This window comes from Mustelus asterias, chromosome 24 (genome assembly GCF_964213995.1).
Source record: "Mustelus asterias chromosome 24, sMusAst1.hap1.1, whole genome shotgun sequence".
NCBI classification, from domain to species: domain Eukaryota; kingdom Metazoa; phylum Chordata; class Chondrichthyes; order Carcharhiniformes; family Triakidae; genus Mustelus; species Mustelus asterias.
The window spans coordinates 51,068,142-51,091,371 of NC_135824.1; the positions used below are offsets into that span (position 1 = coordinate 51,068,142).

General features: G+C 44.2%; 1 protein-coding gene across 1 annotated transcript in view; it reads right to left on the bottom strand.

Moving 5' to 3' along the window:
- The window catches only part of LOC144511385 (cyclin-dependent kinase-like 1), a 61,407-nt gene that overhangs the window by 21,596 nt on the left and 16,581 nt on the right, over window positions 1–23,230 (bottom strand). The window contains exon 2 of the mRNA XM_078241688.1: window positions 5,233–5,354. Within this exon, the coding sequence (XP_078097814.1) occupies window positions 5,233–5,354 (122 nt within the window). The remainder of the gene's footprint in view (window positions 1–5,232; window positions 5,355–23,230) is intronic.

Here is a 23,230-nt window from a genome sequence, read left to right on the forward strand (position 1 = left end):
TTAGAATAATGACTGGATTTGCTTTGTGTTTTTTTTTGGAATTTGCATTTTGCTAGGTGCAAAAATAAGTTGGCAGGTGCACACCAGCTTCCTTATTTAAAAATACAATTCTAACATAGGAGATATTGTGGCTCTGTTGGCCATAGCAGGAGTGTTCCATGATCGGTTCGACAGGTTAATAATTGGTCTGCTAATTCTTCCAACACCTTCCCACTGTTTGTGATTCTGTTTGTGATTTATATAAATGATCTGGAAGAAGGTGTAACTGGGGTGATCAGTAAGTTTGTGGACAACACAAAATTGGCAGGACTTGCAGATAGTGAGGAGCATTGTCAGAAGCTACAGAAGGAAATAGATAGGCTGGAAATTTGGGCAAAGAAATGGCAGATGGAGTTCAATCCTGATCAATGCGAAGTGATGCATTTTGGTAGAAATAATGTAGGGAGGAGCTATATGATAAATGGCAGAACCATAAAGGGTGTAGATACGCAGAGGGACCTGGGTGTGCAAGTCCACAGATCCTTGAAAGTGACGTCACAGGTGGAGAAGGTGGTGAAGAAGGCATATGGCATGCTTGCCTTTATAGGACGGGGCATAGAGTATAAAAGTTGGGGTCTGATGTTGCAGATGTATAGAACGTTGGTTCGGCCGCATCTGGAATACTGCGTTCAGTTCTGGTCGCCACACTACCAGAAGGACGTGGAGGCTTTGGAGAGAGTACAGAGGAGGTTTACCAGGATGTTACCTGGTATGGAGGGGCTTAGTTATGAGGAGAGATTGGGTAAACTGGGGTTGTTCTCCCTGGAAAGACGGAGGATGAGGGGAGACTTAATAGAGGTGTATAAAATTATGAAAGGCATAGATAGGGTGAACGGTGGGAAGCTTTTCCCCAGGTCGGTGGTGACGTTCACGAGGGGTCATAGGTTCAAGGTGAAGGGGGGGAGGTTTAACACAGATATCAGACGGACATATTTTACACAGAGGGTGGTGGGGGCCTGGAATGCGCTGCCAGGCAAGGTGGTGGAGGCGGACACACTGGGAACGTTTAAGACTTATCTAGACAGCCATATGAACGGAGTGGGAATGGAGCGATACAAAAGAATGGACTAGTTTGGACCAGGGAGCGGCGCGGGCTTGGAGGGCCGAAGGGCCTGTTCCTGTGCTGTATTGTTCTTTGTTCACTATTCCCCAAAGGTTGAGGGGGGGGGGGGGGGGGGGGGAGTGGGGAAGAAGAAAGAAAGTGTTATGTGAAGATACAAAAACGATAATGGTTTTCCAAGATTTCACGTTTTGGCCCCTTGCTGGATAAGAGGGAAAATAAAAAGTTCCCTGGGTTTTACTGGGTTGTAAAATCCAGTCCACCCAAAGCCCAGGGCAGCCCCTCTGTTCTGTTCAGTGATGCTGAGATGTTGTTGAACCTGAGTGGGCCTCATTGGAGCCAAAGTTTCTGAGCTGAAAGGTCAGGGATATATTTTAAGAGCAGCTCTTCATTACATCCTACATGGGGCTATTTATTACCTTTTTTATAAAGAGTTTAACTTTCATGGACCTGTTCATTAATTGACCTTATCCAATTTTCCTTCTCAGCTGTTCAGTTTTAATTAAACTTCTGTCTGTTTATAGTTTTTCATCTCAGCAAGCAGGCCTCTCCCTCAGGAAATAAAATTGCTGTTCTTTTCTTTTTAAAAAAAAAGGACGGTTCCTATAAGAATCTGAAAGCTGCTGTTTAATTGCTGCCACACAGCTGATTAAGTCTACACTGTTTTCCCTGCAGCCGAACTGGTTAGTATGCTGTGCAGAACCTAGCTCCGACTGTAAATATGCTTGGTGCAAAACCAAACAGTGCCCTGCTGGCATGGCAACCACTAAACAGCCTGCTGTACTCGGGTTTTCCTTCCGTTCGCGGGTGTTTCCTGCACTCTCGATCATCCTCTTTCCATCTCCACTGCACCCCCCCCCCTCCCCCCCAGCTCCCTTTCTATCACTTCCCAAACCTTGCCCCCTTCTCTAGCTGTCTCTTCCAACATCGACTGAAGGACAAGGGGGTTCGTGTTACCCTGGAGACCACGCAACACGCGAACCATTTAGCCTGTTTGGCACATTAAATAAGTTAACACTTGTCCACGAGACCAGCAGCAGGGGGAAGAGAGTGTAGTTCTAAATTCCCCCTCAGTGTACCTGAACAGGCGGCGGAGTGTGGCGACTAGGGGATTTTCGTAGTAACTTCATTGCAGCGTTAATGTAAGCCTACTTGTGACACTAATAAATAAACTTAGTTGTTCAATTTATTGCAAGGATGGGGGTTGATGGATCAAACAAAGTCCAGAGTGACTGCAGTCTCGTTGTCCATTAAGAACGTAGCCAGGTCTTTTGCTGCATTGATTATGACAAGTAAGAAGTCTCACAACACCAGGTTAAAGTCCAGCAGGTTTATTTGGTAGTACAAGCTTTCGGAACGTTGCTCCTTCTTCAGGTGAGTGAAGAGTTGTGTTCACAAACAGGGCATACATACACAGACGGCGGTATCTCCACATCATGGCTACCATCGACATCAGCTCTAAGTGGAGAGGATCTCCAAGAAGATCGTGCATATCGACACAGACATCAAGTTTCTACAAAGATGCAAGAAAGCAGACAAGCTCACATTGTCTGCATCTGTAAAGACTTGATTACCTGTAAAAACTCGCATTCCAACCATTGTCTTGTAAATTGAGTCTGTGTCTATGTATGCCCTGTTTGTGAACACAACTCTTCACTCACCTGAAGAAGGAGTAACACCCCAAAAGCTGGTGCTACCAAATAAACCTGTTGGACTTGAACCTGGTGTTGTGAGACTTCTTACTGTGTTTACCCCAGTCCAACACCAGCATCTCCACATCTTGATGATAAAGCAGATGTACACCTATTTTTAGTCTTCCATTCTCCCTATAAGCTGCAGGATTTAAAAACTAACCCAGCCCTAACTTTTCTATTCATTGCTCCTCTCTATGGTGGCCTTCCTGTCCCAACCTTGGCTTTGGTCCTTGTCCGGTGGTCTACCATTCTTGAGACCCAGGGCGGGTTTGGTATTCCACGGTAATGGCTGATGGGTAGTCAACAATAAACTAACTGGAGTCAGACAAGTCAGGCAACAACCTCTACCCTAGCTCAGTGCCCCCAAGTCCTCTCTGCCAGAGTAAATAGCCAAAAATCAGATCATATATCTCAATCTATGCATGGATTAACCTTTTCCTCAGACCCTTTGTGTTCTATTGTTGCTCTTCAGGCCTTTTGAAATGGTTTCCTTTAGTTGTTTAACTGCGCACAGCTGAACACTCAAAATTCCTTCCCCCTTTTGGACTTGGTTTGAAGTTCCAGGCACAATGTGTCGCCAGGCAACCAACTAGTGACTCCCAGATAACGTGCAATGCCAAAACCCTGAGCCAGTGCCTGGTGCCAGAACACAGTGATACCATTAGTACCAAGTGACTGCATGAATTGAAAAATATCACTGATAATAACTGGATTACACAGTTGAAAAGGACCTTTTATCTGCAGAACAGGGCTGAGGATATCTTTACAATGGCTTTTGTGGTCACCTTTTCACCCCAGGTAGAAAATATTGTTTACAGTGGATCATTGGTGGGGAACAAGGAAGTGCATTCTCCATTAAGGAACTGAGCTCGCTAAGGGGCTCCTGGCCGCACGTGTTGGCTCCGCCAAGTTGAAGGCTCCGCCCAGCCCCCAAGGGCCCACAACCCCAACAGAAACAAGTTCTTGGGTTTCTTGACATTAATATGGTTAAACAAGAGACGGCGACTAACGTGGACTGTTGACAGTCTGAAACTAGATCCGGGAGAGTTGAGGATAGTCGGATGCAGAAGTCTATTGCGAGCAAAAATGGTGTATTGAATTCCTACTGTAAATAGCAGTGTAGGAGACAGGGTGGAACCTACCGTAGCATAGGGAGGACAGAATCTACTGTTATCATCAGTGTAGTAAGGGCTGAACCTATCATATCAGGAGGTTTACTAGAACGTGTTTAAGACTTCAGATATGTGCAGAGACTGGAACCACTGTGGATAATCTCCTTCAAATGGAGAAATTGTGGTTAATCACTTTAGAATAGGGAAGGTTAGGTGGAGATTTGATGTGGGTGTTTGAAATCATGGAGGGTTTTGATAGAGTAAATATGACTGTTTTCAGTGGCAGAAGGGTTAGTAATCAACATAGATTTAAGGTAATTGGCACAAGTACTGTAGGCAACATGAGGATTTTTAAAAATTTCAACAATAATCTGGATAGCAATGCCTGAAAGGGTAATAGAAGCAAATTTGATAACTTCCAAAAGAGAATCAGATAAAGAGGGAAGTTATGGAGAAAGAGCGAGTGGGACTAATTAGATAACTCTTTCACAAGTGGGCCCAATGATCCCCTTCTCTGCTGCTTAATCCTAAAATATGATAGACTACAGAGGGTGGGATTGTTACCTGCCTTAAATATAGGAGACAGAATTTTTATGTTCATGGTAGGGGCTTGTGGCTTGTCCTCATGAATTCATAAGATACAGGAGCAGAATTAGGCCATTCAGCCCACATGCCGCCTTTTGATCACGGCTGATATGCTCCTCAACCCATTTTCCTGCCTTCTCCCCGCAACCTTTCAACCTGTTGCCAATTAAAAATCTGTCCAACTCCTCCTTAAAATTACTCACTGTCCCAGCATCCACCGCACTTTGGGATTAGAGAATTAAACAGATTCACAACCCTTTGGGAGAAGTCGTTTCTCCTCAACTCTGTTTTAAATTTGCCACCCCTAATCCTAAGACCGTGACCTCTCGTCCTAGAATGCCCCACAAGAGGAAGCTTCCGCTCCACGTCCATTTTATCCACACCTTTTATCATCTTGTATACCTCAATTTGATCACCCCTCATTCTTCTAAGTTCCAGAGAGTATAGGCCACATGATTAAGGATTGATACGGTGACCTGGACTCACTATGCTCTGTTTCATGTGTGATTTTTTTTTTGTCTGGCATTGCACCAGTATTCCCAGTTAGCAAGTAGATTGGTGCAGCTGGCAAGCAAGACAGAGCACCTGTCAATCACACCACGATCGGAGGTCAGAAACTTAATTAATTCATCTTCAGAACAAAAATAAGAATCTTTCAGCAATTCAAAGTTCAAGGAGAGTGATGCAAAATTGGGCCATGTTTTAAAGGTGAAGAGAAAGAGGAGGGTAGTCATTCACTCACCCCCTGGGATACTTGTCCAGCTCGTTTAGTACCGTGTGGTCACAGTACTCAAAGACCAGGTGTAGTTTGCGCTTCCGTCTGAATACCTCCAACAGGTTAACCAGGTTGACATGCTTGAGTTGCTGTTAAGACAAAGAGGCAATAGCAGACGAGCTCCAAGCCATGTTACATCTTAAATCAGACATCTTAACTTCACCCTTGAAAAGGATCACCCAGCAACAGGGACCCTCCATCAGATGTTCGATCTAATCTTTCCTCTGTTTTGATACTGATGACCTGCTTTGTCTTCTATTATTCCCCCCATCACTTTACCCAGTATTCCCAAAATGGAAATGCAAGTCTGGCTTAGTGGTTGCATCTTCACCCCAGATCACAAGGCCCTGCTCTGGAGCACACCATTTCGGCAGACACTCCCAGTGCAGCACTGAAGGAGTAGCTGCACTGTTGGAGGTTTAGTCTTTGAGACAAGATGTTAAACAGAAACCACGTCTACCTGCTTAGCTGGGTGTAAAAGATCCCAGGCACTATTTGAAGATAATTGAAGCTAATGCTCTGAGGACCCAGGTTCGAATCCCACCACGGCAGATGGTGGAATTTGAATTCAATTTAAAAAAAAATCTGGAATTATGAATCTACCAATGACCACGAAACCATTGCCGATTGTCTGAAAAACCCATTTGGTTCACTAATGTCCTTTAGGGAAGGAAATCTGCCGTCCTTACCCGGTCTGGCCTACATGTGACTCCAGAGCCACAGCAATGTGGTTGACTCTCAACTGCCCTCGGGCAACTAGGGATGGGCAATAAATGCTGGCCCAGCCAGTGACACCCATGTCCCACAAATTAATAAAAACATTTGGGGAATTTCCCCAGTATCCACCTGTCTGACATTCATCCCTTAATCGATCAAGTGATCATTTTCCTCATTTGCTGTTAGTGAGGTTTACCTCTGCAGAAAATTACCACTGTATTTGCCTACAGAAACAACAACTATACTTCAAAAGGAACATCTAGCCTGTAATGTATTTTGGTACATCCAGGGGCACGTGAAAGGGAGCAGTCTTGACGTAACGTTCTGCACATTCGAACTAGAACACACTCCATTTCTTAAAAGATGGCATTTGACATTTCACTGGGCAAGATCAATCATAACTGTGTTTGCTCCTCTCTGTGCCATTTTGATTACAATATGAGACGAATTAAATTAAATGATTTTGGTGTAACAGAAGAAAGGGGCATTTCAGACAATCACATTCATGAGGGGCCAATGCGTGGGGCAAGGTGATAGTGTAGCCTAGTAGTAATATCACTGGACGAGTATTCCGGAGCCCTGGACTAGTGCTGTGGAGGCAGGAGTTCAAATTCTACCACATCAGCTGGCTTTGGGGGGTGGAATTTAAATTTAATAAATGAATAAATCTGGAATAAAATATTCATCTCGCTGATAATCACGATTGTCATAAAAACCCATCTGGTTTATGAATTTCCTGCAGGGAGGCTATCCTCTGTTATTATGTGGTCTTGCCTACCTGTGAATACAGACCCACAAAATGTGGTTGATTCTTAACTGCCCTCTGAAATTGTCTAGCAAGCCATCCAATTTGAGGGCAATGAGGAACGGGCAATAAATGCTGGTCATGGCAACGACTTCCTCATCCCAAGAATGAATAAAATTTTAAAAAGCGCTTACCATCCTTTAGAGATTGCATGCATGATGACTGTCACTTATTAATACGCCCAGAATTGGCCTTACAGTGCAGAAGGAAGCCATTCGGCCCATCAAGTCTGCACCGACTCTCGGTTGCCATTCGGGAATTTGAAGCTTAAAATTTTTTAAAAATGCAACAGATCATGTCCAACTAACGTGTTTAAATGGGGTCAAGTAAAAATGGGAGACAGAAAGCTCACAGAGGCTAAATTGTAGTCTTTATGGGAATCTTTAAATGGTAATAAAGCGCTCCTTTGTGTGAGTTACAGTAAAAGTCAACAGGTCAGTGCTCCTTCTGACTGATCTCAAGCCCTAGAAAACTCGAGGTATTATCCAGATGGAGTATAGAATATCTTCCCCATCTCGTAACTTAGCAACAAGGTCACCAAACACCAGAATCTCTGCAGACTAAACCAAGCTTCACAAAACAAGACAGATGAAACTGTGGAAGATGCATGTGTCTCATAACAAACACCTGGTGGACTGAATGGGCAGCTAGTGCCAAGAGAGACCTCAGTGCCAAAACTTCCGCATCTCCAGTGGAAACCGTATCTCAGGCCCCACCAGAGGAACCGCATACCATATCACTCAGCATCTTAGCACCTCCATAGCTGTCAGCAATCATTAGCTCCACAACGAGGTTTGAAAAGGGCAGCCGAGTGGTTACGGTCCTGAAACCCGCAACCTTTAGGTTACAAGTTCAAACCACACCACGGAAATCCAGGGAAAGCACCACTGCTATTCAGTCTGGTCTATATATGACTCCACTCCTCTACATTTTGGTTGATTTGCGATGCTCTCAGTTAACTGAAATGGCACAGTAAGGACTGCCTTGCTAACCTGACCCACATTCCAAAAGAATAGAGAGTGTTTCACAATAGAGCCTGATGCGGAGATGCTGGCGTTGGACTGGGGTGGACACAATAATAAGTCTCACAACACCAGGTTAAAGTCCAGCATGTTTATTTGGTAGCACGAGTTTTCGGAGCGCTGCTCCTTCATCAGGTCTTCACTCATCTGATGAGGGAGCAGCGCTCCGAAAGCTCGTGCGACCATATAAACCTGTTGGACTTTATCCTGGTGTTGTGAGGCTTCTTACAATAAATCTTAAGGAAAGGGTTAACCAGAACATTCTAGAGTGACATGATATTGCAGAAATGTTAAATTTTAACCTTTGTTAAGCAGGGAGCAAGGTACTTAAATTCTAATGTCTTAAAATGAAAAGAGAATGGTGTTAGTCATGGTTCAGTGATTGTACTCTTGCCTCTGGGTCAGAAAGCTGCGGGTTCAAATCCCACTCCATGTCACATTGCTGCTTGTAGGAGCTTGCTGTGTGCAAATTGGCAGCCATGTTGTCTACATCACTATAATGACCACACTTGAAAAGTCCTTCATTGGTTGTAAGGCACTTTGGGATGTCCACAGGCCCCAAATGGCATTGCAAAAATGCAGGTTCTTTCTTCAGCTGATACTATATGAAGTTGCACAGCATTTCTGAATTGGTGATCACTGCATTTTTGAACGGATTACTGATTTGTGCAGCACCTGCAACCTTCTCGTGCTTGAATGAAGTAATGACCTGATAGAGAATGTGACTTAATGGAAGATATGCCAGAAGGGAACTGATTTGCAAGCTTGAGGGAACCGCGAGCACTGATATGGTTTCAAGGACACTGGCTGTTCCTGCAGAGGAAAAATATAATCTTTTTAATTAAAACTTATACAGAACAGGAGGACCAGATAGTGAGGCAGTGCTAAGGGATGCAGAACAGACTCATGTTTGAACAGCAACTGACTACAACTGGACAGAAATGTACGATAAAGGTAAATGTTTTACACTGATCTCACTAGCTCAGTGGAAAATGTTAGTGGGAAGGGTTTCAGCTTGTTGACAGAGCAATTGATAAGGTCTAGGTTCTTGTGAGATTTTCCTTGTCGGAGTTGTTCTTAAACCTTTGGTTTAATCTCCGGTACGCAACAGAGAAAACATATAAAGAGTAGCAAACTGCAACAAGAATTTGGATTTGAAGGATTGGATCAATCTTAATATTGGACTCAAAATGGAATACGTTTAATCTCCAATCATCGGATATAATTATAAATTGCCTGATTATCTTTATGCCTATGCTGAATAAATCCGTAACCATTTGACTATAACGATTTAAGAACCGTTTAAGTTTTATGGTTTATTTATTAGTGTCACAAGTAGGCTTACATTAACACTGCAATGAAGTTACTGTGAAAATCCCCTAGTCGCCACACTCCGGCACTTGTTCGGGTACACTGAGGGAGAATTTAACACGGCCAATGCACCCTAACCAGCACGTCTTTCGGACTGTTGGAAGAAACTGGAGCACCCGGAGGAAACCCACGCAGACACGGGGAGAACATGCAGACTCCGCACAGACAGTGACCCAAGCCGGGAATCGAACCCAGGTCTCTGGCGCTGCAGCAATGCTAACTTAGCACGGCCAATGCACCCTAACCAGCACGTCTTTTGGACTGTTGGAAGAAACTGGAGCACCCGGAGGAAACCCACGCAGACACAGGGAGAACATGCAGACTCCGCACAGACAATGACCCAAGCCTGTAATAGAACCCGGGTCCACGGTACTGGGAGAACCCGGTAACAATCAATTTTAGTGATTATGAGGAATGGAAGATCATAGAAACCCTACAGTGCAGAAAGAGGCCATCTGGCCCATCGAGTCTGCACCGACCACAATCCCACCCAGGCCCTACTCCCATATCCCTGTACATTTACCCGCTAACCCCTCTAACCTACGAATCTCAGGACACTAAGGGGCAATTTTAGCATGGCCAATCAACCTAACCCGCACATCTTTGGGCTGTGGGAGGAAACCGGAGCACCCGGAGGAAACCCAATAGGTAGAACATCTAATCATAAACATTTCCTCCAACGGGTGACATGTATAATAGGGAACTCTACAGGGTGGGTCATAATACAGAGAGTGGGAAGAGGCTTTAATGAAGGTGGAACAGAGGGACTTTTAACACAGCTTTTGCAGAAAAAGGGCACATTTGTGCAACCCATTCCTGTGGTCAGTAATTTTGGTCAAATTGCAACTTGGCTTTGCCAAATCTTCCACTATTGTGAAAATCCTGCTGCACAGAATATCAGTCAAACTAAACCAAGAATCCCCAGGGAATAATAATCAATTGGTACAAATATGCACTGGATGTTCTGTATCGCTGGTCTGTCCTCTAAGCTTAGAGAGCAGACCAGTGATACAGAACATTCCATTCTGTAAAGCTAGGAGTTTACTTCTATTGCCCATTCCCTAGTTAAACAATTCTGTGACCTCAGGGGCTGCAACAATTAGACCCCTCACTGTGTGTAGGTACTGAGCACACTGACTTTGCTTATGCTGTGGAGATGCCAGCGTTGGACTGGGGTTAAACACAGTAAGAAGTTTGACAACACCAGGTTAAAGTCCAACAGGTTTATTTGGTAGCAAAAGCTGCCAGGTGTTTTATTTAATCTTCTCGAAGGTCTCATGTGTGTGAGATGGAGCTAAACGCAAACAAATATTGGTTTATTTAACACTACATACATGACTGCACACAATAAAGGTTTTGTGACATTCAAAACTCAATTCCTAGTAATATGGAAAATGAAACCAAGAAGCTAATCTCACTAAACTTGCCAGGATTGTTGCCTGGCTGACATTTGTGAAGGACACAGCTTTGAATGAGAAGTAGCCCAGTGGGTAGCAAACTTGCCTCTTTTACACTGAGCCAGAAGGTCATGGGTTCAAGCCCCATTCCAGGGAATAGAGCATGTAATTCAGGCTGAAACTCCAGTGCAGTTTTGAGGGAGTGCTGCACTGTTGGAAGCACTGCCTTTCAAATGAGATATTAAACAATCTGCCCTTTTGTTTTCCTGATCAATAAGGGGATCAGGGGTTATGGGGAAAAGGCAGGAGAATGGGGATGAGAAAAAAAATCAGCCATGATTGAATGGCGGAGCAGGCTCGATGGGCCGAATGGCCTAACTCTGCTCCTAGGTCTTATGGTCTTCATAGAATCATAGAAAAGAGGCCATCGGGCCCATCGAGTCTGCACCGACCACAATCCCACCCAGGCCCTATCCCCATATCCCTACATATTTACCCGCTAATCCCTCTAACCTACGCATCTCAGGACACTAAGGGGCAATTTTAGCATGGCCAATCAACCTAACCCGCACATCTTTGGACTGTGGGAGGAAACCGGAGCACCCGGGAGGAAACCCATGCAGACACGAGGAGAATGTGCAAACTCCACACAGACAGTGACCCAAGCCGGGAATCGAACCCAAGTCCCTGGGGCTGTGAAGCAGCAGTGCTAACCACTGTGCTACCATGCCGCCATCTTGTGTGGATATAAAAGATCCCATGGCATTAAATTGCATGGCAGGGGAAATCTCTCTGGTGCCCTGGCCAATTATCCCTCAACAATATTACTAAAACATTATCAGGTCATCTCATTGCTGTTTCTGGGATCTTCCTGTGTGTAAATTGATTGCCATATTTCCTATATTACAACAGTAACTACAGTGAAAGTACTTAATTGGCTGTAAATCACTTTGGCGAGGTCATATCAATGCAAGTCTTTCTCACTCTCTAAAATTTAAACTTGAGCAGACCGTTTTTATCCAGTTAGAGAAGGAGCCCACATGGTAAGGATTAGTTCATTTTGCTGCGAAGTAGAAGTGCCATCTTGGAGTAGAATCATAGTTCCCTACAGTGCAGGAGGCCATTCGGCCCATTGAGCCTGCACTGACAACAATCTGACCCAGTCCCTAGCCCCGTAACCTCATGTATTTAACCTGCTAATCTCCCTGACACTAAGCAGCAATTTAGCATGGCCAATCAACCCAACTTGCACAACTTTGGACGGTGGGAAGAAACTGGTGCACCCGGAGGGAACCCACGCAGACATGGGAGAATGTCTGTACATTCAGGTGACTGGAGTTTGCACAGTCACCCAAGGCCAGGATTGAACCCGGGTCTCTGGTGCTGAGGGGCAGCAGTGCTAACCACTGTGCCACCATGCCACTCCCTGGCAGTATCTGACCAGCCAAGACCCCAGCTGCTCAAGAAGCAGCAGCTATTCAAAAATTACAGGTATGAATGCCTCTGTAAATCCCATTGTCTCAAACTGGCATGGCATGTGTGAAACACAAGGCGGTTGGCCACTTAGTCTGGTCCCAAATAACTCACCTAATCTCAGATAGGTGTTAAACTCTTAGTTAAAAACCAGATTACATAAATTAAACCAAAATGCCACCTGGGTCAGATAAGAAAGAAAATCTTGAAACTTTTACACTTGAAAAGGTTTCATGGGATTCAGTTTGCGTCAGGAATATAGCAACAGCAGCCTCAAGCTTATTCCACCAGTCAATTAGGAGATGGCTGAACCACACCTCAACTCCAACTACTTGCCTTTGTTCCATACCTCCTGAATATCCTTACACAATAAATACTGATCAATCTCAAGTGTTGAAATCAATTGACTCAGCATTCACAATATGGAGCCAGTGTGTTCATCATTAAAGGAATTAAGAACAAGCAAAAATCTTGCCATAAGAACTGTGATAGAAAGTATAGAGCCAGCCCCTGCACATGCTGACCTACTGCAGGTTCAATTACACCATCAGTAAGTAAAATCAGCAAGTACTTTTCCCATTCAAAATGTAGTAGAGAGGCAGCATGGTGGCACAGTGGTTAGCACTGCTGCCTCACATTGCCAGGGACCCGGGTTTGATTCCCGGCTTGGGTCACTCTGTGGAGTTTGCATGTTCTCCCCGTGTCTGCGTGGGTTTCCTCCGGGTGCTCAGGTTTCCTCCCACAGTCCAAAGATGTGCAGGTTAGGTGAATTGGCCATGCTAAATTCTCCCTCAGTGTACCCGAACAGGCGCTGATTGTGACGACTAGGGGATTTTCACAGTAACTTCATTGCAGTGTGAATGTAAGCCTACTTGTAACTAATAAATAAACTTTTACTTTACTTTAACTTAAGCAATTTCAACTTCAGAGGTGAAGTTCTGATTCATGTTGCTTTAACTCTCGTAGTTGAGTTTCCAGTTGGTATATTTTATACGGAGACACGGAGTTTCCTGTCAAACCTCAATCTGTCTAACAAAGGTTAAATCCCTTTCAATAACTAACAGCACTATTTGATTTGACGTGAGATTATGAGTGACACTGGCAGGTCACTATTTCTCATATGATATCATGTCAACTATGTGGTGTGGGACAACAGTTTGCCAACTGGACATACTCTCATTTCCAATTTTTAAAAATAACTAACAAATGAAAATGTTCAAAAAAAAGGGGAAAAATATTTTTATTATCACCAAGATGTTTCTACCAAATTGCTTGTGGCAGTATTCAGCAGATTAACTGTTAACTGACTCCAGGCCAAACCCTAGAGAATTTGACAATCCTCACATGACATGAAGGTCCAGACTGGGTAAGGACAGTCTTCTCTGTCGGTCGTTAGTGAACCAGTTAAGTTTTAAAGCAAAAGCCTGGAGACAATTGTCTAGAAATGACCAAGTTTACTGAATTCAATTTCATAATTTGCTGTTATAAGAACATAGAACAGTACAGCACAGGGACAGCCCCTTAACCTTTAGATCCACAGCCATATAACTGCCAAAGCTATTCTACCTGCCGCCGAAAAAGGCTCCACCCCTCAATGTTACTAAGCCCACAGCAGCACAGGATGAGGTTTAGAACCCAGAACTGCTCCTTGCTTTCTACATTTCCAAATTGGATATTCACCCACTTACTCTTTGAAGTTGTTACTCAACATCCTTCAATTTTATAGATCCAGTTTTTAAAAAAAGTACCTTTTGTGAGGATAGGACATCTAAAGCATTTTACAAACAACGAAGTACCTTTGAAGTGCAGTCACTTTTGTAATGTTGGACACAGCAAGATCCCACAAACAGCATGTGAAGTAATGACCAGGTCACCTATTTTTAGTAATGGTTGAGGGATAAACATTGACCAGGATAACTGGTAGAACACCCCTGCTCCTGTTCTTTGAATAGGAGCATGGGATAGTTTACATTCACCCAAGAGGGAAGATAGGGACTCATCTCATCCCAAAGATGACACGACCAGCACTGCAGCATTCCCTCATTAGTGTATTAGAGCCTCTGGACTCCAAACTATGGAGTAGGACTTCAAGCCATAACTTTTCACTCACTCAAGATGAAATACAAACCAGAGTAGAGTAAGTTGAAGTTAATTTATTAGTGTCACAAGTAGGATGACATTAACACTGCAATGAAGTTACTGTGAAAATCCCCTAGTCGCCACACTCCGGCGCCTGTTCAGGTACAAAGGGTGAATTTAGCATGGCCAATGCTCCTAACCAGCACGTCTTTCAGACTGTGGGAGGAAACCGGAGCACCCAGAGGAAACCCATGCAGACACGGGGAGAACGTTCAGACTCCGCACAGACAGTGACCCAAGCCAGGAATTGAACTTGGGTCCCTGGCGCTGTGAGGCAGCCGTGCTAACCACTGTGCCACCGTGCTGCGCACAAAAACCATACTCTGTACTCTTCCAGAAAAAACCTTCTAGCCCTGACCTGGTCCCAACATACTGCCACATGAGATGACACCCTTTCAAATAGGTGCCCCGCCACCAAGGCTGCTGCATTTAATGACCTTCCTGCATGCAGCAGAGCAGCTGGGCCACTTGGATACAGTGGCACCAGCATTCAAAAAGGATTCACTCAGCCACTGATTACTTAATCCTGTAACCTGACCCCTCTCTCACACAACTATTCAGTATCAGTTACGTTCTATGTCTCCTTTACTAATCTTGGCTCACGTCTGCTATTCCAATATACTCACATTCACCCCTGCCCTACTCGGAGGTAGCAGCCTCTGTCTAACTCTCGTCTAACACCATCTGTCTGTAAGTGATACCAGTGGCTAACAGCATCCCACTTAAATGTCGCCTCACTAAACAAGATGCATTACTACTGTGCCTGTGGTTTTTGTGGTTATGCAGGGAGCTGTGACAGATTACGATGATCCTCTCGGCTCACAGCTGCCGTGTCAAAAACAATTAATGGGATGGCAATTCGACCATGTAGTCAATTTCACAAAGTGCCATTTACCTCCCATTGCCTCCTGCCCGAATTCCCCTCCCCCCTCTCCCGGGAGACTCTGACTCTTGGTGCCAGCTTCTCTGAGCAGCCATTCTTAACGTGGGATCCTAAACAATTAAGTCAATGGGCTGGTCATGGAGCAGACACATCCTGCCCTGACCCAAGAGCCAGACTGGCACACACCGAGCCTGAATGACACGTCGGGAATGCTGGTTGGTTTCTCCACCCACTCCTCCCCAGCTTGGGTGGCTTGTGCACCTGCACAGTGCCGAGCAGATATCAGTTAATTCACTGAGAAAGTAGCCTGGAACCTCACTAGACTGTGTGGTCCAGTTACTACATGGAGTCTGTAAACTCCTATTGTTCCACACTTCCCATTGATGCCACCAGAAAGGCCGCGGACTCCTTGTATCTGGGCTTTGCTCACAGTTGGAGCAACCCATAAATTGGTTTCATTCCAGCCTGTTCAGATCAAGAGCTAGTGAGAAAAATACATCTGTGCACAGGGGTCAACCTGGGGATGATAATGTAATAGGATCGTAACTGATCTATCTCAATTAGGTTCAAATGATTGATTCAGTTGCCCAGTTGATTGATCTGTAACGATTCAAATGCGTTTTGTTTTCCTTTTTGAAAATATGAACTGCACTGGGTTAATTCCAGTCCAGTGGGACCCGCCGTGTATCCACTGATGTTCTCAATAACTATTACAGTCTCCTTGGCATATAGTGGCCACTCTGGGGGATTTAGTTGAGCTTTTGCCCTTTAAGTCCAACTAGGATATCTGTACCAACTCTGTTCATTGAGTTGCAGAGCCTTAGTGATTGGTGACAGATCATTAGTGCCTTAAATAGTGAAGCAACCTTGTACAACCTCTGAGGACCATTTGGCCCTTCATGGCAGTGTTACCACCCCTGAGCACTGCACCTTCCTCTGTGCAAAATATCTCTCCCCTAAAAGATGCAACGTCCTTTGATTCAACTGTGTCCTGGAGCAACTTTACACGTGAAGAAATTTATTCTAAACTTTCTATTCACATTTGCTTAATTGACAATTTAAAAAACAATGACCACTATTTACTCCAAGGAAAGAGTCTTTCCCTGGTCAGCATCAAAACTTTGTAACTTTAAAAATACTTATATCTCATTACCCCCTCTGTAATTACAGTCCTATTATCTCAATTATCTCTTGAAATTATGTTTTTCCATAGTAATTCACACTTAATTATTCCTCTAGGTTTAATGTCCTTTCTATAAAAGACTTTTTTCTATTCATTTGTGGGATGTGGGCATAACCAGCATTTATTGTCCATCCCTAATTGCCCATTAGGTGGTGGTGCTGAGATGTCTAAAACTGCACTCAGTCGTTTAACAATAACCGTTAACTATTGTCTGATGAATTGATTTCAACCATTTAATTTCCTTGCTGTCTACAAAACCTCAAATGCTATCGAGTCTTTACAGCTTTATCCAGTACACTGCCATTTTACAAAATTTTGCATTTGAATCTCTGTTAATCAATATCCTTCAGCATCTAACTATTGAGTGTATATTCCCATTCTCAGTGATTTTCCCCAAAAATATACTACTTCACCCATCCCTAATACTGTCCCACTAAATGCCTACATATCTGACATCAGTGGTACAGTGATCAGCACTACTGCCTCACAGCACCAGGTACCCAGGTTCGATTCCCGGATTGGGTCCCTGTCTGTGCAGGGTCTGCACATTCTCCCAGTGTCTGTGTGGGTTTCCTCCGGGTGCTCCAGTTTCCTCCCACAGTCGGAAAGACGTGCTGGTTAGGTGCATTGGCCGTGCTAAATCTTCCCTCAGTGCACCCGAACAGGCGCCAGTGTGGGGTGGCTAGGGGATTTTCACAGTAACTTCATTGCAGTGTTAATGTAAGCCTACTTGTGACGCTACTCAATAAATAAAAATAAATGACGTTTCTTCAATCCAAGTTATAATAGTGTAAAACATATATTCATCTTGCTCTCGAACGAAAAGTGAACAGTTACTATACTAGAAGGATGATCTTGATGCAAGAGCGAATGTACAGGTGGGTTAGGTTTCCAATAGAAATAGCTACTATGCTATAGGAATGAGCTTTAATTGGAAAATAAGCTTTTCTCACTTCTTGGCATATTTTACATTTCTTAAGACACGACACTCATACAATCAATGAGAGCAGCGAATAGCCCATTTGATTGTCTCAAGTCATATGAACTTGCAAACAGATGCTGCCAGACCTGCTGAGTTTTTTTCCAGCACCCCCTCGCCACCCCTGCCTCCAGTCCACCCATCGAGAAGTTCTGACTCCCACACCATCTTGCTGTTTTAGGAAGGTTTGTTATGAAGCTATAATAAAAACAGAAAATGCTGGAAAAATTCAGCTGGCCTGCCAGCATCTATGGAGAGAGAAACAGAGTCGACGTTCCAAGTCTGTATGACTCAAGGGTGATTGTTTATACTGACCTCCTCACTCTGATTGTCTCTCCATTATCTCAAGAGCCATATGGACTCGAATTCTGTTTCTTTCTCCACATATGCTGCCAGACCTGCTAAGTTTTTATTTAGCATTTTCTGTTTTTATTTCAGATTACATTTCTGCAGTATTTTGCTCTTATTGTATTTTATTCATTCATGGGACATGGGCGTCGCTGGCTGGCCAGCATTTATTGCCCATCCCTAGTTGACCAAGGACATTTGAGAGTCAACCACATTGCTGTGGCTCTGGAGTCACATGTAAGCCAGACTGGATAAAGACGGCAGATTTCCTTCCCTAAGAGACATGAGTGAATCAGATGGGTTTTTCTGACAATCGACGATGGTTTCATGGTCATCAGTAGATTTTTAAATCCAGATCGTTTAAAATTCAAATTCCACCATCTGCCGTGGAGGGATTTGAACCCAGGTCCCCAGAACATTAGCTGAGTTTCTGGATTTATAGTCTAGCGATAATACCACTAGGCCATCGCCACCCCATGTGATGATGCTAGTTTGAGCCCACAGTCCAAAAAGGTGCCAGCATGAATTGGTCAGCATGACTGACTAGAAGAAACCCCTTTTGGGACTACAATATTAATAAGTTAGAAAGAGTCTGAATGGGGTAGAAAGGGTTAAATTGCCTTCTCCTGTTCCTACTTTCTATGTAATCCCTGTGGTTTAGAGAATGAAGGGGGATGCATTAAAAGGCACGTCTGTTCTATGGTATTCCTCCCAGCTAGACTGCAGGTTGGTTTACAAACTGTTTCTAATCATCCAACAAAATGTTGGAAATACTCAGCATTTGCAGAGAGAGGAACAGAGTTGTTTCAAATTGTGACCTTTCATCAGATGATGTCAGACCTGCTGAGTATTTCCAGCATTTTCTGTTTATTTTTCAGATTTTCAGCATCCTCAATATTTTTGCTTTTAGCCCAATCGCAGCTCGTTACTAACCTCCTTCATATTGTCCTGCTTTCCGTAAGCTACGGGAAGAATTTAGAGCCCTGTGTGTAATAGTCGCTCTTGACTGGATTCAGGTGCAAGTGCCAGAAGTCTAGTTCAATTATTGGTCTTCTGTGATTGGTGGATGCACCTGAATACTCTCCCCCACTTCACCCCATCTCTTCCACTTTCATAAAAGCCCTACAGGGCAGAAACGACCATTTGGCCCATCGAGTCTGCACCAACACTCTGACAAGAGTATCTTACCCAGGACCTCTCCCCCGCCCTACCCCCGTTAACCCCACCTATTTCCCATGGTTAATCCATCTAACCTGTACATCTTGGAGCGCTAAGGGACAATTTAGCATGGCCAGTCCACCAAACCTGCACATCTTTGGATTGTGGGAAGAAACCAGAGCACCTGGAGGAAACCCACGCAGACACGGGGAGAATGTGCAATTCCACATAGACAGTCACCCAAGGCTGGAATTGAACTCGGGACCCTGGAGTGTGAGGTAACAGTGCTAACTTTAAAATGCCCGTCTATCTTTCCTAATTTCCCTTCTTCAGTTCTGGTGAAGACTATATCTGAGGAGTTAACTGAAGCTGGATATCCTTATGCCAATCACTTTGGACCTATGACCATGAAACCAGAGTATTTTCTAAGCGTTGAGAAACTGGACGCTGTAGAGGAGCAAAGAGTTTTGAGAACCAAACACATAAATCGTTAAAAGCTAGTACTAAAGGCAATCAGAAATGCTGATGAATGTTGGCCTTTATCTCCAGTGCATTGGAATACAAAAGGGAATGAACTTGATGCTTCAGTTGTACAAAACCTTGATCAGACGCCATCTGGAGTACTGCACTCAGTTCTGGTCTCGGGAAATGATTTATTGGCTTTGGATGTGGTGCAGCACAAACTCACCTTATGTTAGGAGCAGAGGCATTTATGTCTAGAGGACTAGAACGTAATAGAGTAGAAGTCATGCTTCAGCCAAACAAAACTCTGGTTAGTCCACACCTCGAGCATGGTGAGCAGTTCTGAGCATTATACCTTAGGAAGGACATAGTGACTTGGGGGGCTGTGTAGTATAGGCCTACTAGAATGATACCTGCACTCCAAGGACTAAATTACAAGGAAAGGGTACACAAAGTAGAGCTGTATTCCCTAGAACTTAGAAGGTTATAGAGTGACTTGATCCAAGTTTTTGAGGCAGTGAGGGAAACAAATGGGATAGACAGAGAGAACCCATTTTTCATTCCAAGGAAGTCTAAGACTAGAGGGCATAGCCTAGGTTTCTAGATGCACCAGAGAAAGCATCCTTCCGGATGTATCACAGCTTGATATGGCTCCTGTTCTGACCAAGACCGCAAGAAACAAAAAGGGTTGTGAGTGTAGCCCAGTCCATCACACAAACCAGTTTCCCATTCTTTGCCTCTGTCTACACTTCCTGCTGCCTTGGAAAAGCAGCCAGCATAATCAAGGACCCCATGCACCCCGGGCATTCTCTTTTCCACCTTCTTCCATCGGGAAAAAGACACAAAAGTCTGATATCAGGCACCCCACTGACTCAAGAATAGCTTCTTCCCTGCTGCCATCAGACTTTTGAATGGACCTACCTTATATTAAGTTGATCTTTCCCTGCACCCCGTAACACTATACTCTGCACCCTCTCCTTCCCTTCTCCCCTATGTACTCTATGAACGGTATGCTTTGCCTGTATAGTGCGCAAGAAACAATACTGTATCCCAATACATGTGACAATAGTAAATCAAATCAAAAATAAAACTTAGGGCCAAACTTTTCAGGAGGGAAATTAGGAAACATATTACACAATGGCTAATGGATAATTTGTATTTAAATCAATTGTTAATTTTAAATCTGAGATGAATAGGCTTTTGTACACAAGGAGTTGGGTCACAGATCTGCAATGGTTTCACTGAATGGATTAAATGGCCTACTTCTGTTCCCATGCTGCACAAAGTTGGCTTGCATTCCCTTGTGTAAAAATAAATGGAGATGATCTGATTGAGATGCTTAAAATGTTGAAAGGATTAGACAGAGTCGATTGTGGGGAAACTACTTCCTATGGTGGAAATCCAGCATAAGGAGGCAGAATGTTAAATTTAGAGCGAGGCCATTCAGGAGTGGAAATCAGTTTTCCCCCATTCCCAAATGTAGTAGAGGGGCGACACGGTGGCACAATGGCTAGCACTGCTGCCTCACAGCTCCAGGGACCTGGGTTTGGTTCCTGGCTTGGGTCACTGTGTGGAGTTTGCACATTCTCCCCGCGTCTGCGTGGGTTTCCTTCGCGTGTTGCGGTTTCCTCCCACAGTCCAAAGATGTGTGGGTTAGGTTGATTGGCCATGCTAAACTGCTCTTAGTGTCCTGGGATGCGTAGGTTAGAGGGATTAGCAGGATAAATATGTGGGGTTATGGGGATAGGGCCTGGGTGGGATTATTGTCGGTGCAGGCTTTATGGGCCAAATGGCCTCTTTCTGCACTGCAGGGTTTCTATAATTCTATGAAATCCCCTATAGGCTGTGGATTCTTGTGGTCAGTTTGGAGCTTTCAAGACTGAGGTTGAAAGATTGTTGGGCAAGCTTACCAAGGGTCAACCAAAAGTGAAAAAATGAAGTTCGGATACAAATCAAACATGATCTAAATAAAGGAACAGACCTGAAGGCCTTCTTCATTCCCACGTTCTCATGACCTGTTGCGCATTCTTATTTCTTCCTTTGACTTTTCACTGAGAGTCCAGTTTAAAATGAACTGGTTGCATTTTTGTCCAAGCTATATAGCAACATTCATCAACATGGAATGACGTCTGCATGTCTGGTTGTGGCTTAAGGTCGTGTCCTAATGTCCAGTGGCTGGAGTGGTGGACAACAGAGCACCAATTTAGATGTTCAGATTCATGCCTCCTCTGACTGACTATGGTACTGACCAGTTTCTGGTGGGCCTCTGTTGTAAGATCATCATAAACTGTTTGGGAATCTACTTTTAGTAGAAGACATTGACCATCAAACAGGGGTACTCAAAGGTCCAGAGGTTGTCGCCAGCCGCTTTTCCATGCAATCTACACAGCTCATCTACTCACTTCATCTAATTTTTCAATCGTATCCCTGAAATTCTTATCCAACTCAACCTTTTTTCTTTTATTATTGGTTCTCAGGATTTGGGCATTACTGGCAAGGCTGGCATTTATGGCCATCCCAAGTTGCCAGAGAGGATAGGGAACCATTACAGTCTTTGTGGAAATCCTGTACTGATGTTAGCCAGTTTGGGGGCGGGGGGGGGGGGGGGGGGGGGGGGGGAAGAGAGAAGAGATCAGGATATTGAATTTGATGATCAGCCATGATCAAATTGAATGGCGGAGCAGGCTCGAAGGGCCTACTCCTGCTTCTAGTTTCTGTGTTTCTCATTCCATGATGCAGCGATGATGAATGAATGGTGACATCTATCCAAGGCAGAATGGTGCATATCTTGGAGGCAACATTCCTGCTTTTGTTCTTGATAGTTGAAGTTGCAGGTGGGAGAAGTAACCTTGGTGAGTTGCTGCAATATTTAGATTATACAGTATGTCTAGGGGGAGGGGGAAGGGAGTGGATATTAAAGTTTAGTAGCAAGGATACCGATCAAGTGGAAGGCTTCGGTTTTCTCTAACAATCTCCAGGATTCAATAACCTAAACTTGGGATCTTCAGAAGGCTGAGGGGAGACCTAATAGAGGTATTCAAGATCCTGAGGGATATGGACAGGGTAAACAGTGAGCTGTCCCCACTCAAGAGAGCAAGAACTAGAAGGGCATAGATTCAAAATGGTGGGGAAAAAGGAGTAAAAGCAACGTGAAGAAATCTTTTTCACCCCGAGGTTGGAACAAACTTCCTGAGAGGGTGGCGGAGGCAGGTTCAATTGAGGTAGTCAAAGGGAATTGGACTGCTATTTGAAAAGAGAGAATGTGCAAGATGACGGGGGGTAAGGCAGGGGAATGGGACTAGGTAAAATGCTCTTTCAGAGAGCCAGTGAACACGTGATAGGCTGAGTAGCCTCCTTCTCCACTGTAAAGATTCTGTGATTCCTCCCTTGTATCTTTTTCTCCGCTCACCTGGGACATAGGAGTTTCAGTGTACAGACACACACACAGACACACACACAGACACACACACAGACACACACACAGGCTGCAAATGGAATAAGTACAGAATCTGAATTGCACATGGAGTGGTTCTGCCAATGCCTCCAACGTTGCTACGACACGGATATGCCACCCTCAAATGGCATGCCAATACTGACAAGATCGATCAAAGCAACAAATTGAAAACCTGGCACCTGGGTCATGTCGGAACTGTTTGCCAACGCTTGGGTAATAAGCAAAGTCCAGCTATACAATGTACAGATATATCAGGGCTGTCTATCCCTATGGATACAATTTTACATGCACACACAGAGGTATGCACAGCCTTGCATAGTATCAAAGAGCAATGCATTGACACAAGAAACAATGGCTGAGAATAGGGAAGGTTGACCTAACTCCAATTAGTCACTTCACTTTACAGCAGCCTTAGAACAAAGAGAACTCTGTATCGTGCTGATACTTCACATGGAGGTGTAGCTAGGGAAAAGCTGACAGATGGTTTGTATTTGCAGCTTCATGTCATAGAAGACCACATCTATAAAAGTGTCAAGTTTGATGCCCAGGACTCTTCTTCAAGGCTGCCAACTAT